Source organism: Trichechus manatus, unplaced genomic scaffold (assembly GCF_000243295.1).
Source record: "Trichechus manatus latirostris isolate Lorelei unplaced genomic scaffold, TriManLat1.0 scaffold00052, whole genome shotgun sequence".
In the NCBI taxonomy this organism is placed as follows: domain Eukaryota; kingdom Metazoa; phylum Chordata; class Mammalia; order Sirenia; family Trichechidae; genus Trichechus; species Trichechus manatus.
The window spans coordinates 6,431,314-6,444,138 of NW_004443988.1; the positions used below are offsets into that span (position 1 = coordinate 6,431,314).

At 53.7% G+C, this 12,825-nt stretch overlaps 1 protein-coding gene across 5 annotated transcripts in view; it reads right to left on the reverse strand.

The window, feature by feature from the left end:
- OTOF (otoferlin) overlaps window positions 1–12,825 on the reverse strand; it is a 124,400-nt gene that overhangs the window by 17,682 nt on the left and 93,893 nt on the right. For 4 of the 5 annotated variants that reach the window (XM_004377587.2, XM_004377590.1, XM_004377589.1 and 1 more), the window contains 14 exons: window positions 9,984–10,143; window positions 8,904–9,090; window positions 8,328–8,514; window positions 4,940–5,163; window positions 4,341–4,449; window positions 3,650–3,830; window positions 3,431–3,551; window positions 2,724–2,824; window positions 2,466–2,556; window positions 2,199–2,315; window positions 1,695–1,847; window positions 1,119–1,308; window positions 886–1,010; window positions 135–269 (listed from right to left, as the gene is read on the reverse strand). In XM_004377587.2, coding sequence (XP_004377644.1) covers window positions 135–269; window positions 886–1,010; window positions 1,119–1,308; window positions 1,695–1,847; window positions 2,199–2,315; window positions 2,466–2,556; window positions 2,724–2,824; window positions 3,431–3,551; window positions 3,650–3,830; window positions 4,341–4,449; window positions 4,940–5,163; window positions 8,328–8,514; window positions 8,904–9,090; window positions 9,984–10,143 — 2,081 coding nt within the window. Of the gene's footprint in view, window positions 1–134; window positions 270–885; window positions 1,011–1,118; window positions 1,309–1,694; window positions 1,848–2,198; window positions 2,316–2,465; window positions 2,557–2,723; window positions 2,825–2,918; window positions 3,113–3,430; window positions 3,552–3,649; window positions 3,831–4,340; window positions 4,450–4,939; window positions 5,164–8,327; window positions 8,515–8,903; window positions 9,091–9,983; window positions 10,144–12,825 lie in introns of those variants that run through there. The other variant, XM_004377591.1, reaches the window with a different exon arrangement.

Below are 12,825 nucleotides of genomic sequence, written 5' to 3' on the forward strand. Positions count from 1 at the left end.
CTGGCCAAGGAGCAGTGGGGGGTGGGGTGTTGGGGAGGTGGCTGGCATAACACCAATGCAGAGAGTGTAGGGAAGAGGGCGTAGGTGTGGGGCTGTCAGTGATCCCTGGTGCCAGAGCCTCCGCATCCCCATACCATGGTGTCCTGGTCATAGATTTCAATGACAATGATGGGGGGGTCGTCTCGCAACTCATGAGCTTCTCCATACAGCTCCAGGTTGTCGAACACCAGCATCTGGTCCCAGGTGGGGCACAGGGTCTCATTCAGCACCTACAGCACAGGGTGGGGGTGGGGGGTGGGTAATGAGGTTGTGGATGGCCAGATAGGACAAGCAAGAGGCAACCCTAGTCTTTGCAGCTTCCAGAGGACTTGGAATCAAGAATGTCAGATTCCCTGAATGTTCCAGAAACAAAGTGAAGTGAGGCCTGCCCCCGCCGCCCACCCCGCCTATGTCTTCCTTATCTTCTGGGCATGAAAACCAGTTGCTGTTGAGTTGTTTCGGACTCATGGCAACCCCATGTGTGTCAGAGTAGAACTGTGCTCCCTAGGGCTTACAGTGGCTGATTTTTCTGAAGTAGATTATCAGGTCTTTCTTCAGAGGTGCCTCTGAGTGAGCCCGCGTTTTGGTTAGTAGCCAAGCACTTTAATTGTTTGCACCACCCAGGGATTCTGTGCTGAGTATAACCAGTGTGACCTGGGCTTGTGGCTATCTGCAAGGCTTCCCTCTAAGGATCTGGGCCTCTGGCTGATTTGCTTCTTCAGGTCCCACCTAGGCCCCCTGGCTCTCTTAATGCCACTGCTGTGCTTACATCTCTCCTTTAAAAAGCTTCTCCCTCTTTTGGGAAGTTGTGCCAGAACCTCCCCTCCCCCTGCCCCAGGCCCTCACCTCTGTACACTGACTCTGATTGATGAAGAAGACCCTGGCGAAGGGGTCAGAGAGGCCGCTGCTGTCTGCAGCAAAGAGGCTGCGCGCCTGGTACATGTGGGCCCGGAGCTGGAACACCTGCTTCTCTATGGGGAAGAGCAGGGCTGAGGGCCCGGGAACAGGGAGCCCCCGCAGGCCCTCCGGAGGGAGGAATGGGAGCAAGGGGTCCGTGCAGGCCAAGGATCCTCACTCACTGGTGTAGACCAGGCTGATGGGTGGGAAGGAGTGCAGGCCCAGGCCCTGGGCTGCTTTGACCTCCTCGAAGCCACAGGGCAGGCCGCACAGGAAGTCCTTGCGTTGCTTGCTGAGACCCAGCCACAAGTAGAGCTCCAGCTTTGCCTGTACCGTCCAGCCCGCCGAGCCAAAGCCTCGCTTCCCCGGCAGCTGGGGGTGGGCGTGGGGTCACTGGGAGTCTGCTGCCAGGCCCCACAGCGTGGGGAAGGGACAGTGGGGCTGCCGGAGGCCTCAGTCAGGGCTGTCCCTGCTTCTCTGCCAGCATACCACTGGGCTGGGGGGGTGACACAGCCTAGAGGGGGTGGGCAGGCCATCCCCGCCCCTGCTCTCCCAGGCTATCCTGCACCCCCTCCTGCCCCCTGCCCATGCTACCTTCCTATCGTCACTTTCCAGCTCTTCTCTGAGCACCTGTGACTTGAGGTCTCTGTCCCCATGAGCTCAGGCCTGCCAGACCCTGGGGAGGGGGCTGCTCCCTCCGAGGGGAGACCGACCCAGACCCCAAGCTCACCCAACCCAGCCTCGCTCCCCTCCAGCACCTTGAGGAAGAGCGTCTTGACCTTGGCGCAGTCCTTGCCCATCTCCTCCTCGACCATGGAGAAGAGCAGGTCCTTGGAGGGCACCCGGGTGTAGGCAATGCGCTTGTTGTTGCTCATCATCCAGATAAAGATGTCCGGGATGCTGTGCTGCGGCTGGGGTGGCGGGAGGGAACTCTTGGCTGGACCCCCTGAGCCTGGCTGACCCCCAGGGTCTCTGCCTCAGGCCCCAGAAGGCCAGGCCAAGATGTGGGGTCACCAGGAGCCTGACTGCAGCTGTCCTCACGCAGGAAGAACACCCCGCAGATGAAGGGCTTGTTCACACTGGTCCCCCAAGTGGCTGTCAGAGCTGGTGGGGCCTCCCAGGGGGCCTGGCTCCTTTCTGTGAAACCTCCCAGCTCCCCCACAGTCTGGGGCAGGGCTGCTGGTCTGGTATGGGGCCGAGGCCCTCCCCTCGGCTGGCACCCCCTCTGTGAAGGCTGGCAGGGGACACCGTGGGCCACACACCTCATCTGCCAGGAAACGCAGCTTCTGCAGGAAGTTCTGGCACAGCCTCAGCTTGTCTCGCACAGTGTGCCGCTTCACCTGTGCTCGCAGGGTCTTTGCCTGCTGCCCCATGCTCTCCTGGTGAGGGAACAGCTCAGGCCAAGTGGAGGGGCTGGCCCTGGGGGGCTGTGACCCAGAGACAGATGTCCCTCCCACCTCAGGTGGCTCCTTTCACCTCCTGCCCAACAGAGCCTCCAGACCCTCCCCTGGTGGCCCAGCCTTGCTCACCAGCTCCCTCATGCAGGACTTGAGGCGTTCGCGGTCGAGCTTGGTGCGGGAGGAGTGGCCCTGGTCCTTGTCAGCGAGGGAGAGGAAGCGGCTGGGTGGTGAGGAGCCAGGGCTTAGTGGACCTGCCTGGCAGAGGAGGCAGGGCCTCGGGCGGCCCACCTGAGTCTAGGTCTTAGGTACTCTACCTCCTTCTCTGCCGAGGCCTGGGGCCCCTTTGTTCAGTCCCGCCAGCCCCCCACCATAGTCCCCCTTTCTCACTAGCAGCCACAGCTGAGCTCCTCCAGGACACCCCGCAGCCGACGCTCAGAGTAGGACTTCTCTGTTTTGATCATCTCCTGCACGTCATTCAGGCCTTCCTCCTGTGAACCGAGAGTGTGGGGGTGCACTGAGTCACAGCCCTCCCCTCAGTCTTCCCAAATGTCTCCTCCCCATTCACCAGAGGAAATGAGGGACCTAGTGACCTGGGACCTCTCACTAGCGCCACCCCCCAGTATCTGGTCATCATGAGCGAACATCCTATTTCCCCAGCTCTGTTTTCAGAACCTGGAGACTTTAGTATCCCTGGGGTCCTCGGCTCCTGAAGGAAGGAGCCACTTCTGGTCTATGCACCTGTGGCCCTGCTGGACCCCCAGGGGCTGGGAAGAACTAAGGCCTAGATAGGGGGCTTGTGCAGGTCAGAGACAGAGAGGTTGACCAGCTGCCTCCAGGGAGCCCCAGGACTCCACCCCAGACAGCCTTCATGCCCTTATCCTGCTCCTGGGACCTGGGGGTGGGGATGGGGGCAGAGGTCCCGCTGGGGCCATTCCTGCCGTCTCCGCCCCTCCATGACCGTGTGTGTGTGTGTGTGTGTGTGTGTGTGTGTGTGTGTGTGTGTGTGTGTGTGTAAGGGGAGGATTCAGGTGAAGGCCTTCCCACAGCATCCCCTATTCCCCCCTCCCAGGCCCCGCCCCCGGCCTGGCCCTGACCAGCTTGTCAGCAATGTGGTCCATGATGTTGGCGTTGTAGAGGCGCCGGCGCTGGTCCGGCCACCAGCTCTTGATGTAGATACAGGGCTTGCGCTCCAGGTAGGGCAGATGGAAGTAGTTTCTGGTGGGAGGGGGTGAAAGGATAAGGACTGGGGGCCCAGGGTTGTGGGAGGCCGGGCTGAGGGAGGATAGAGGTCTTCCCAGGACCCTCTGGCCCACCTGTCAGTGATCTGGGGCCGCATGGGGGGCGTGGAAGAGACAGAGGCCAGGTCCCCACCCTCGTTGCCCTCATCATCACTTGAATTCTGGATCAGGTCTACCTCCTCCTCGTCCCCTGGCTCCTTCCGGGGCCGACGCCGCTGGGGTCGGGACAGGCCATCAACTTCGTTCCCATAGTTGCCTGGAGGCAGAAAGGGCGCTGAAGGGCCTAGAGTCCTTTCGCCTTCAGACCCACCCTCCTTCCAGTCGTGTGTTGCTTCGAGTTTGAGGGAGGGAAGACGAAAAGTCAGGGACTAGGGAAGGTGCTGGGGTCTGTGCCAGCTCAGGCATGACGGAATACTAGCCAGAGAAAGGTTCCCATGTCCCCCCACCACCTGCAAAGGTCTCCCTAGGAGCCCTGATGATAATGGACTCGAGGTCCAGCCCAAGACATGGCCCATGTTCTCACTTTTTCCTGTCCAGCCCACAAGGGCCTCTCTCCCTGACAACACAGCCTAGTCCTGTAGGTGAGGCTCAAGGGTCCACCTCTCTGGGGAGCGTGTGCCAGCACATATACAAAGGTGCCGTGTGGGCTCATGAGGGTACTTGGGAAAGAGGTCAAAGTTCCCAATCTCCAAGGGCTATGGTGCAGGGTCTCATTACCACCCAGCACCCCTAGGCTTGAAGACCCCCCTGTGAACCCAGCACTCACCTATGGTGACCTCAAAGGTGATTGGCTTGTCTCCATTCTTCCTGTCGACCATGGAGGCCTCCAAGAAGGCTCCGAATAAAAAGAATTCTTCTATTTTCCCTGTGCAGCTCTGCAGGGGAGGTAGTTCAAGCCATCTGTAAACCTCAGCATGGACAGATGGGCCTGGGCCAGGCCTCCTTCTACTGTCTCAGTGATTGTCCCTTTGGGCTGGTGGTGGAGGGTATCCTACACAGGTTTGAAGCTAGGCAGCCCAGACTCTGAAGGCCCAATTCTCTTTGCCCTCCAGCCTGGGTGTCCCTGGAAGAAGGGCTGGTGCCATATACCACAGGGACAACCATGGCTAGAGACAGAGCCAGACATGAGGGGACCATCTTGGTGCCTGGCTGCCATCTTGGGACCTCCAGGCACAGCACAGGCACAGGCAATGGAAGGGGACATAGGAGGTCCTGCTGAGGGGCAGAGTGGGGGCCTCTGCTTCCTAAGGGAGAAAACCTCATCCTAGGGTCTGGCCCCCTGAGGTAGACAGGACCCTGTGTTGCCACAGTGAGAAGTAGATTAAGCTGGGGGCCCTGAGGGCAGCACAGCCCCTGGGGTCTCACCTCTGAGACAGGCGTGGTCTGTTCCACTTGCACCTCTGTGGAGCTGGTGAGCTCAAGGTTGGAGGTGTCCAGGATCTCCACAGCCAGGGCCAGCATGAGGCGGGCACGGAAGGACACACCCTCCCCCAGGCCCTCATTCAGGTCCTGGTGCTCATCCAGCAGCGTGTAGTTACGTGTGGAGCCATACATATTCACCCAGGCTGGGCCCAGCGTGGGCAGGAAGCCTGCGGGTGGAGGGAAAGGGAAGAGGGGGCTGCGTCACTCCCCAGAACTCACTCCCTGCCTCCACCTCCTGGCTGCTGAGCTGAGGACTTCATGCCTTGCTCAGCGAAATGTCTGAGGCTGGAGAAGACCTGTGGTGCACAGCCTGGCTCATCAGAGGCTGCAGGGAGAGTTAGTGCCTGATGTGCTGGCCACAGGGAGACAGGGGACAGTCTCTCACTTGTATGAAGCACTTTCTTGGGTTGACTTATTCTCACACGGGCCTGAGCCAGGTCTGGTGGGGGAGTGGGGCTCTACTTGCAGGCAAAACTGGGCTCCCTGCTTCCTAGTATCTGGAGCAGGGGCCACCTACAATCCATTTGAAGGACAGGTACCCCTTAGGCAGCTCCTCCCAAACTCCTCAGCATGACCTTCCAGGCCCTTTGCCATTTTTCTAGATGTGCATCATCACACCACCGCAGCCCTGTGGCATCTCACCCTGCCTATGCAGACCCTTCTCTGAGGGTCGTCCCTTTTGGTCTCTCCTGCTAGTTGCTGCTTCCTCCAAGAGACCCTCCCAATTCCCTGTTGTTGTTGTTAGGTTCCGTCAAGTCTGTTCCGACTCAAAGCAACCCTATGTACAACAGAATGAAACAATGCCTGGTCCTGTGCCATCCTCACAATTGTTGCTATGTTTGAGCCCATTGTTGCACCCACTGTGTCAATCCACGTTGTTGAGGGTCTTCCACTCTGACCCTCTACTTTACCAAGCATGATGTCCTTCTCCAGGGACTGGTCCCTCCTGATAATATGTCCAAAGTACGTAAGACGAAGTCTTGCCATCCTCGCTTCTAAGGAGCATTCTGGCTGTACTTCTTCCAAGACAGATTTGTTTGATCTTCTAGCAGTCCATGGTATATTCAGTATTCTTCATCAACACCATAATGTAAAGGCATCAATTCTTCTTTGGTCTTCCTTATTCATTGTCCAGCTTTCACATGCATATGAGGCGATTGAAAATATCATGGCTTGGGTCTGGCGCACCTTAGTCTTCAAAGTAACATCTTTGCATTTCAACACTTTAAAGAGATCTTTTGCAGCAGATCTGCCCAATGCAATATGTCATTTGATTTCTTGATGGCTGCATTGAATGTGGATCTAAGTAAAATGAAATCCCTGGCAACTTCAGTATTTTCTTATTGGTTGCTTATTGGTTCAGTTGTGAGGATTTTTGTTTTCTTTATGTTGAGGTGTAATCCATACCGAAGGCTATAGTCTTTGATCTTCATCAGTAAGTGCTTTAAGTCCTCTTTGCTTTCAGCAAGCAAGGTTGTGTCATCTACATATCATAGGTTGTTAATGAGTCTTCCTCCAATCCCGATGCTGCATTCTTCCTCACATAATCCAGCTTGTCGGATTATTTGCTCAGCATACAGATTGAATAAGTATGGTGAAAGGATACAACCCTGACGCACACCTTTCCTGATTTTAAACCACACAGTATCCCCTTGTTCTGTTTGAATGACAGCCTCTTAGTCTATGTACAGTTTCTTCATAAACACAATTAAGTGTTCTGGAATTCCCATTCTTCCCAATGTTACCCATAATTTGTCATGATCCACACAATCGGATGTCTTTGCATAGTCAATAAAACACAGGTAAATGTTTTTCTGGTATTCTCTGCTTTCGGCTAAGATCCATCTGACATCAGCAATGATATCCTCAATTCCACGTCCTCTTCTAAATTCAGTTTGAATTTCTGGCAGTTCACTGTCAGTGTACTGCTGCAACTGCTTTTGAGTTATCTTCAGCAAAGTTTTACTTGCGTGTGATATTAATGATATTGTTTGATAATTTCCATATTCTGTTGGATCTCCTTTCTTTGGAATGGGCACAGATATGGATCTCTTCCAGTTCCAATTCCTAGTCACAATCAACTTCTCCCATTCTTAGGATTTGTTGTGCAGCACACTGTGCAGCACAGATCCAATTCTGCCTTTTTATTTTGTTGATTGTTCTGCCTTAAAAAATTTTATAGCATTTTGAAATTGAGATGTACCTCGCATAACAAAAGTCACCATGTCAAAGTGCACATTTCAGTGAGTATACTCACTATGTTATGCAACCATCACCACTAGCTAATTCCAGAACATTTTAATCCCTTCAAAAGAAACTCCATACCTATTAGTGGTTACTTTCAATTCCCCTTCCTCCAGCCCTGGCAACTACTAATCTGCTTTCTGTCTCTGTGGATTTGCCTATTCTGGACGTATCATATACGCCTACTCCTCACTTATTGACTATCTCATTATCCAGTATTTTGCATTTATGACAAATTGTAAAAAAATCTACTATCCAACTATTTTTCACATTAATGACTTATGTCTGGCAGTAACAAATGCAGAAGTGCGAGGAGAGAGTAACACTGTCTGTGATGGTTAAGGTTATGTGTCAACTTGGCTTGGCCATGATTCTCAGTGGTTTGGCCGTTATGTAATGATGTAATTTGGCAGTTATATAATAATGTAGTCATCCTCCATTTTGTGATCTGATGTAGTCATCCTCCATTTTCACATAACACCTATTTTCACATAACAACCTGGTCTTTGGAACCTAACCATGTTGATAAATGAGGAGTGGATGTAAATAAAATCATGCAACGTGTGGCCTTTTGTGTCCTCTGCCTTATGTTGTGACCATATGGTAACACATCCATCTCCATGACACACAGTGAGCACCTCAAGGATGGGAAGATGTTCTTATTTCACGCTATATCTCTAGGGCCTGGCACAGTGCCTGGGTCCTAGCAGGTGACCAGTCTCCACAAAAACTCTGTGGGTAGGTACTATTACTGTGTGTTCATAACAATAATAATAGCAATTATTATTATTATTTTCATTTTTCAGATTGGAAAACTGAGGTATAAAGGTTGCACAACTATGAATTTGTCAGAGCTGGATTCAAATCCAGGCAGCCTGGTCCAGGCAGGCCCTGTCAGCTCTGAGTGGGCCAGAGCCATGATGTTCCAACTTTCCCTGGAGGCGGAGGTGGTTGACAAAGCCCTCAAAATGCCCAGAGCCATTCCGTCTGGGATAATGGGGAAGTGTGATGGTGAGGAGGGTCTCATTTATTCCTTCCCTTCAGGGCACACCCTACCACCACACACACCAGGTGTCCTGCTGCTTACCTTTGTCTCCGTCATTGGAGATCTTGCGCAGGTCGATGAAGTGGGTGCCGATGGCCATGTCGTTAACCTTGTCCGAGTCCCGGATCTGCACCTTCATGCGTTTGCAGAGTGGGGGGAACAGGTCTGTAAAGACCACTTGCTCATTCCACAGTGGCTCGTAGCTGCTCTTCTGCACTGAAGTCTTGCCCTGGTAGGAGGGGAGTGAAGTTTAGGGTGTATGTGGACTTGCTTCTTCCTCTCCCCACCCCTCCCAGCCTCTTGGACTCCTCCCTTCCAATGCTCCCCCCTCAGCTCTTAGTCTCTAGGCCCCCTGGAGGCAGGGAAGATTTCTGTAAGTCCCATCCTTGGCAGAGATGATTCCCAACCTGCCCTGGTCTTACTGTGCCAGCCCCTCTTAGTTGGAGCTCCGTCATCTCTCTCCCACCTTCCAGAGACAAATGCCCAAGGCAATCAAGCGCCAGTCCCTTGGCTTCCGGCTTTGCCTCATGTCTGCCTCCAGCCCCCCATGCCCATCACTCCACACTTCTGATGCCTGTCACCCCAAGCCCCAGCCTCCTGCACCCCGTACCCCAATACCTTCTGGCCAGCAAAGAAAACTTGCACATAGGGGTCAACGAGGTCCTTGTTTTCACCAATGAATGCCTTCTTCACATTGGCCATAAGGCTTGTGTTCATACGGGGCAGGCCCTCTGCTCGGTAAATTTTCATGTAGAACCGGGCCCAGTGGCGTTCAGGGGGCACCCCCTCAGGGAGCAGCAAGTTCCTGCCGGAAAATACAGCTAGGGCTATCGTGGCCAGGCCCAGGCATCTTAACTCCTGCCCTGGGACCTACATACCCTGGGTCTTGGGAGAACCTATGAGCGATGCAGGTAGGGCCTAGATTAGGACTGAAGAAGCTCAAGTTTAAGGTACCTGCTCACTCGTGGGACTCTAGGCAAGTCTCCCCATCTCCCTGAGCCTCAGTTTCCTCACCTTTAAGATGGGAACAATATTACACACCTCTCTGGAATATGATAAAGCCCAAATTGGTTAAAACAAATGAGTGCTTTGTAAGTTATAGAGTGGGGTACCAATCTTAGTATTATTTTCAACTTTTCTCAGCTTTGTGCCACATCCCTTGTCCCCTAGGTAAAAACATGTTAAGTGAGCCCCCCTCTCCTCCCTGGAACACATGATTCACTGGATCCCAGTGCTTTTCCGACTGAGTCCAGACAAAGTCCCAGAATATTTCTCAGCAGCCATTCTCAGTCCCCTGGAATTGGCACTCAAAGTGACATCTCTGTCATCCTGGGTCTAGACTAAGCACCCAGCAGCTCCCCAACTCTGTTCTGCCTGCATCTGCTCTTTCTGCCAAATTTCTCACATTTACAAGTCTGGATATCAAAGGACCGTCATCCTTAGCTGTCCTCCATCCACCCCACCTCCACCCTGGCCTGTCCTTTCTCTCCTGTGAGCAGGAGTGTGTGTGAATGCTGGGGCAGGCGTTGGCCTCAGCTTGTCCAGGAAGCATGGGAGCTGTATGGACGTGTGGCAAAGATGGGGTGAGGGATGTGGAAGGTAGGAACTCTGGGGCCAGGCCCACACCAGAAGCTCCCTTCAGGAAGAAGGAGGGCTGGGATCAGGTTCTTAGCGGGTGGGGTGAGATGGGAGCCTCACCCTTCAATGTCATCCTCATCTGTCTCATTGGCTTTGTGGGGCATCTTGATGTTGTCCCCTTTGCCCACCACAGCGATGTCGCACTTCACGTAGCCCTTCAGCCCAGAGGAGATGTCATCGGGGTCAGACAGGATGGCCCACTTGTGATGGAACTGGTGTTCTGCAGTGGTGAGGAGAGTGGACTGCACCTGATGCCCCCACTCTCAGGGCAGGCTACGGAGCCTGCAGAGCTGAGCACACTTCTTGGTCCCTGGAGCCCAGGTTGTCAGGCCCCGGGGACCTCAGGCCACAGCTATGTCTGGGTCAGGGAGAGATAGGGCCCTCCGGAGCCCAGGTTGTCAGGCCCTGGGGACCCCAGGCCACAGCTCTGCCTATATCTGGGACAAGGGGGAGATAGGGCCCTCTGGAGCCCATGTTGTCAGGCCTCAGGGACCTTGGGCCACAGCTCTGCCTATGTCTGGGTCATGGGGAGATAGGGTCCTCCAGAGCCCAGGCAGCTGGGATGGCACCCCACCCTTGGTCATGCATCAGGTGCGTGGTATAACTTCAAAGCTGTTGTTAGCTGCTGTGACTCTGGAGATCCCCTGCACAACAGAGCAAATGATGTCCAGTTCTTTGCCATCCCCATTATCGGTTGTGGATCAGACTGATCCAGAGAGTTTTCATTGGCTGATTTTTGACAAAGCTAGGAGCCTAATTGATTTCTCTGCCTGCCCACCCCTATCATTCCAGTCAACCTCCACACCCTTGCCAGAGAAAGCCTTCGGAAATAGAAATCTGGTCTTCTCACTCTCCGTTCAAATCTTTCTGGGGTTCCCCAGTACCTTGGGGTAAAGGCCAAAGACCTCAGCCTGGTCTGTGGGGCCTCTTGGTATGGCTCTTGCTGACTCATTCTGCGCGTCCAGTCGCACCCCTGTGCTCCTGCTGGGCAAAGCTGCTCACTCCTCTCTGAATTCACGCTGCTGCTTCATACCTCCATGCTTTTGTGTCTGCTGTTCTCTGGGCTTAGAATGCTCGACCGCCCACCTTCACCTCTCCTGCCCCCTTTGATTAATAAACGTCTACTCATGTTGCTCAAGCATCTCCTCTTCCATGCAGCCTCCCCTGGCTTCCTTGGACGAGTTGATCCTGCCCTCTTTGGTACTCAGTGTTCCATCCACAGACTTGCCTCCTCTCTCACTGGGCACTGCGATTATCTACTTATTGTCCATTTCCTGTTTTAGACCCTAAGTTTCCTAAAGGTAGGGACATGTAGTCTCATCTCAATATCCCTAAGACCTAGGACAGTGTGGAGGAAAGGAAAGTTGTCAGGGAAGGAGGTTTGCCACGTCAGGTTTACATTAAAGCTAGTATGCAGGCAGAGGGAAGCCGATCACCCACTTTATGAAAGACAGACCCAATCTTCTTCCTGTGGTTTTTGTGTGGGCACTGAAATCCCCAGGGGCTCAGAACCTCCCTTCTTTCCTCTCTCCTCTTTCACCTTCTTCTGTAGCCCAGACCTGTCCCCTACAATGCTCTGCCCTTATTGGGCTCTGTGAGGTGTGTTAGGGGCTGTGTACAGAAATCAGCCCGTCTAGGGGTAGGCCGGTCCAACTACGATTCAGGAAGGACAATGTCAGGGTAGCATCTGAAGAGAGGGACAAGGATGGGGAGAGAGTGGGAAGCCATGTATGAGAGGAGCCATGAAGGTTCTCAGCTGTGAACTGGCCTTCCTAGGCATCCCAGAGCTTCAGTCTCACCAGAGCAGGTGTTTGTGGGATGGAGAGATAGATAGAGGGGGGAGATGGACTGAGGGATGGGTGATGGCTGCCTGGCTGGCTGAAAAGGTAGATGAATGGATGGATGGATGGATAGACAGTAGATGAATAAATGGATAGACAGTAGATGGATAAATGGATAGGACAGATCAATATATGGGCAGATAGGTGGATGGATATATGGGTGTGTGGATTTATGGTTGGATGGGTGAATGGGTGGATCTATTGGTATATGAACAGATGTGTGAGTGGTTAGATGAACTGGTGCAATGTAGCCAAGGAAAGACAATAAGACTCAGGGTGGACATGAACTTTGTCTTTAAATTTAAGACTATTTGAAGAGTGAATGGATTTATTCTTTCTGTCCCTGAAGGACAAGTCCATGAAAGTGGGTGAAGGCTCCAGGGAGACAGATTTTGGTGTGGCAGAGACAAAATGGAGAAGCGGTGAGTGTCCCATGCCCAGGAGGTCTAAGCCAAGGCTGGATGACCAATCAGGGATGGTGCCATGGGGGCCCCTCCACTGGGTAAGAACTGGACTGACGACCCCTGAGGCCCTTCCTGTCCTAACACTGTGTGGTCCCAGGCCAGAGGTGCAAGGACACCGGGAGGCCTGAGCTATACACGGACCAGACCGAAACCTATGTCACCTGCCTCAGGCCTGACCCTGTCACCTTCCAGATAAGGCTGGTTGGGCTGAGCAAGATGCTAGTATCCTAGACCTCCTCCATGATGTACGAGATTGTGGATGGGGCCTTGTATGGCCCACCCTATCTCCAGCAGAGTATCAGTGAGTGAGTAGTTTCTTGCTATTGCATCTGATGGTACACATATAACCCTGACTGGGTGAGGACAGACTTCTCATCTCCCAGGAAACCCTTCCAGCTCCATGGGGGATTGACACCATCCAAAGCTGCCAGCAGCACCCATGAGTTCTGTGTCCTGGCAGCATGCTGTCCAACAACACCCTGGCTGGGTCAGAAACCAAGGACTCATCAAGAAGTTCAGACCAAACTGGAGATTATCAGGGTGAAGGCATCAGCACCCCAACTGGAGGGCCATGTGACTTCAGCCTCCCATGGAGGG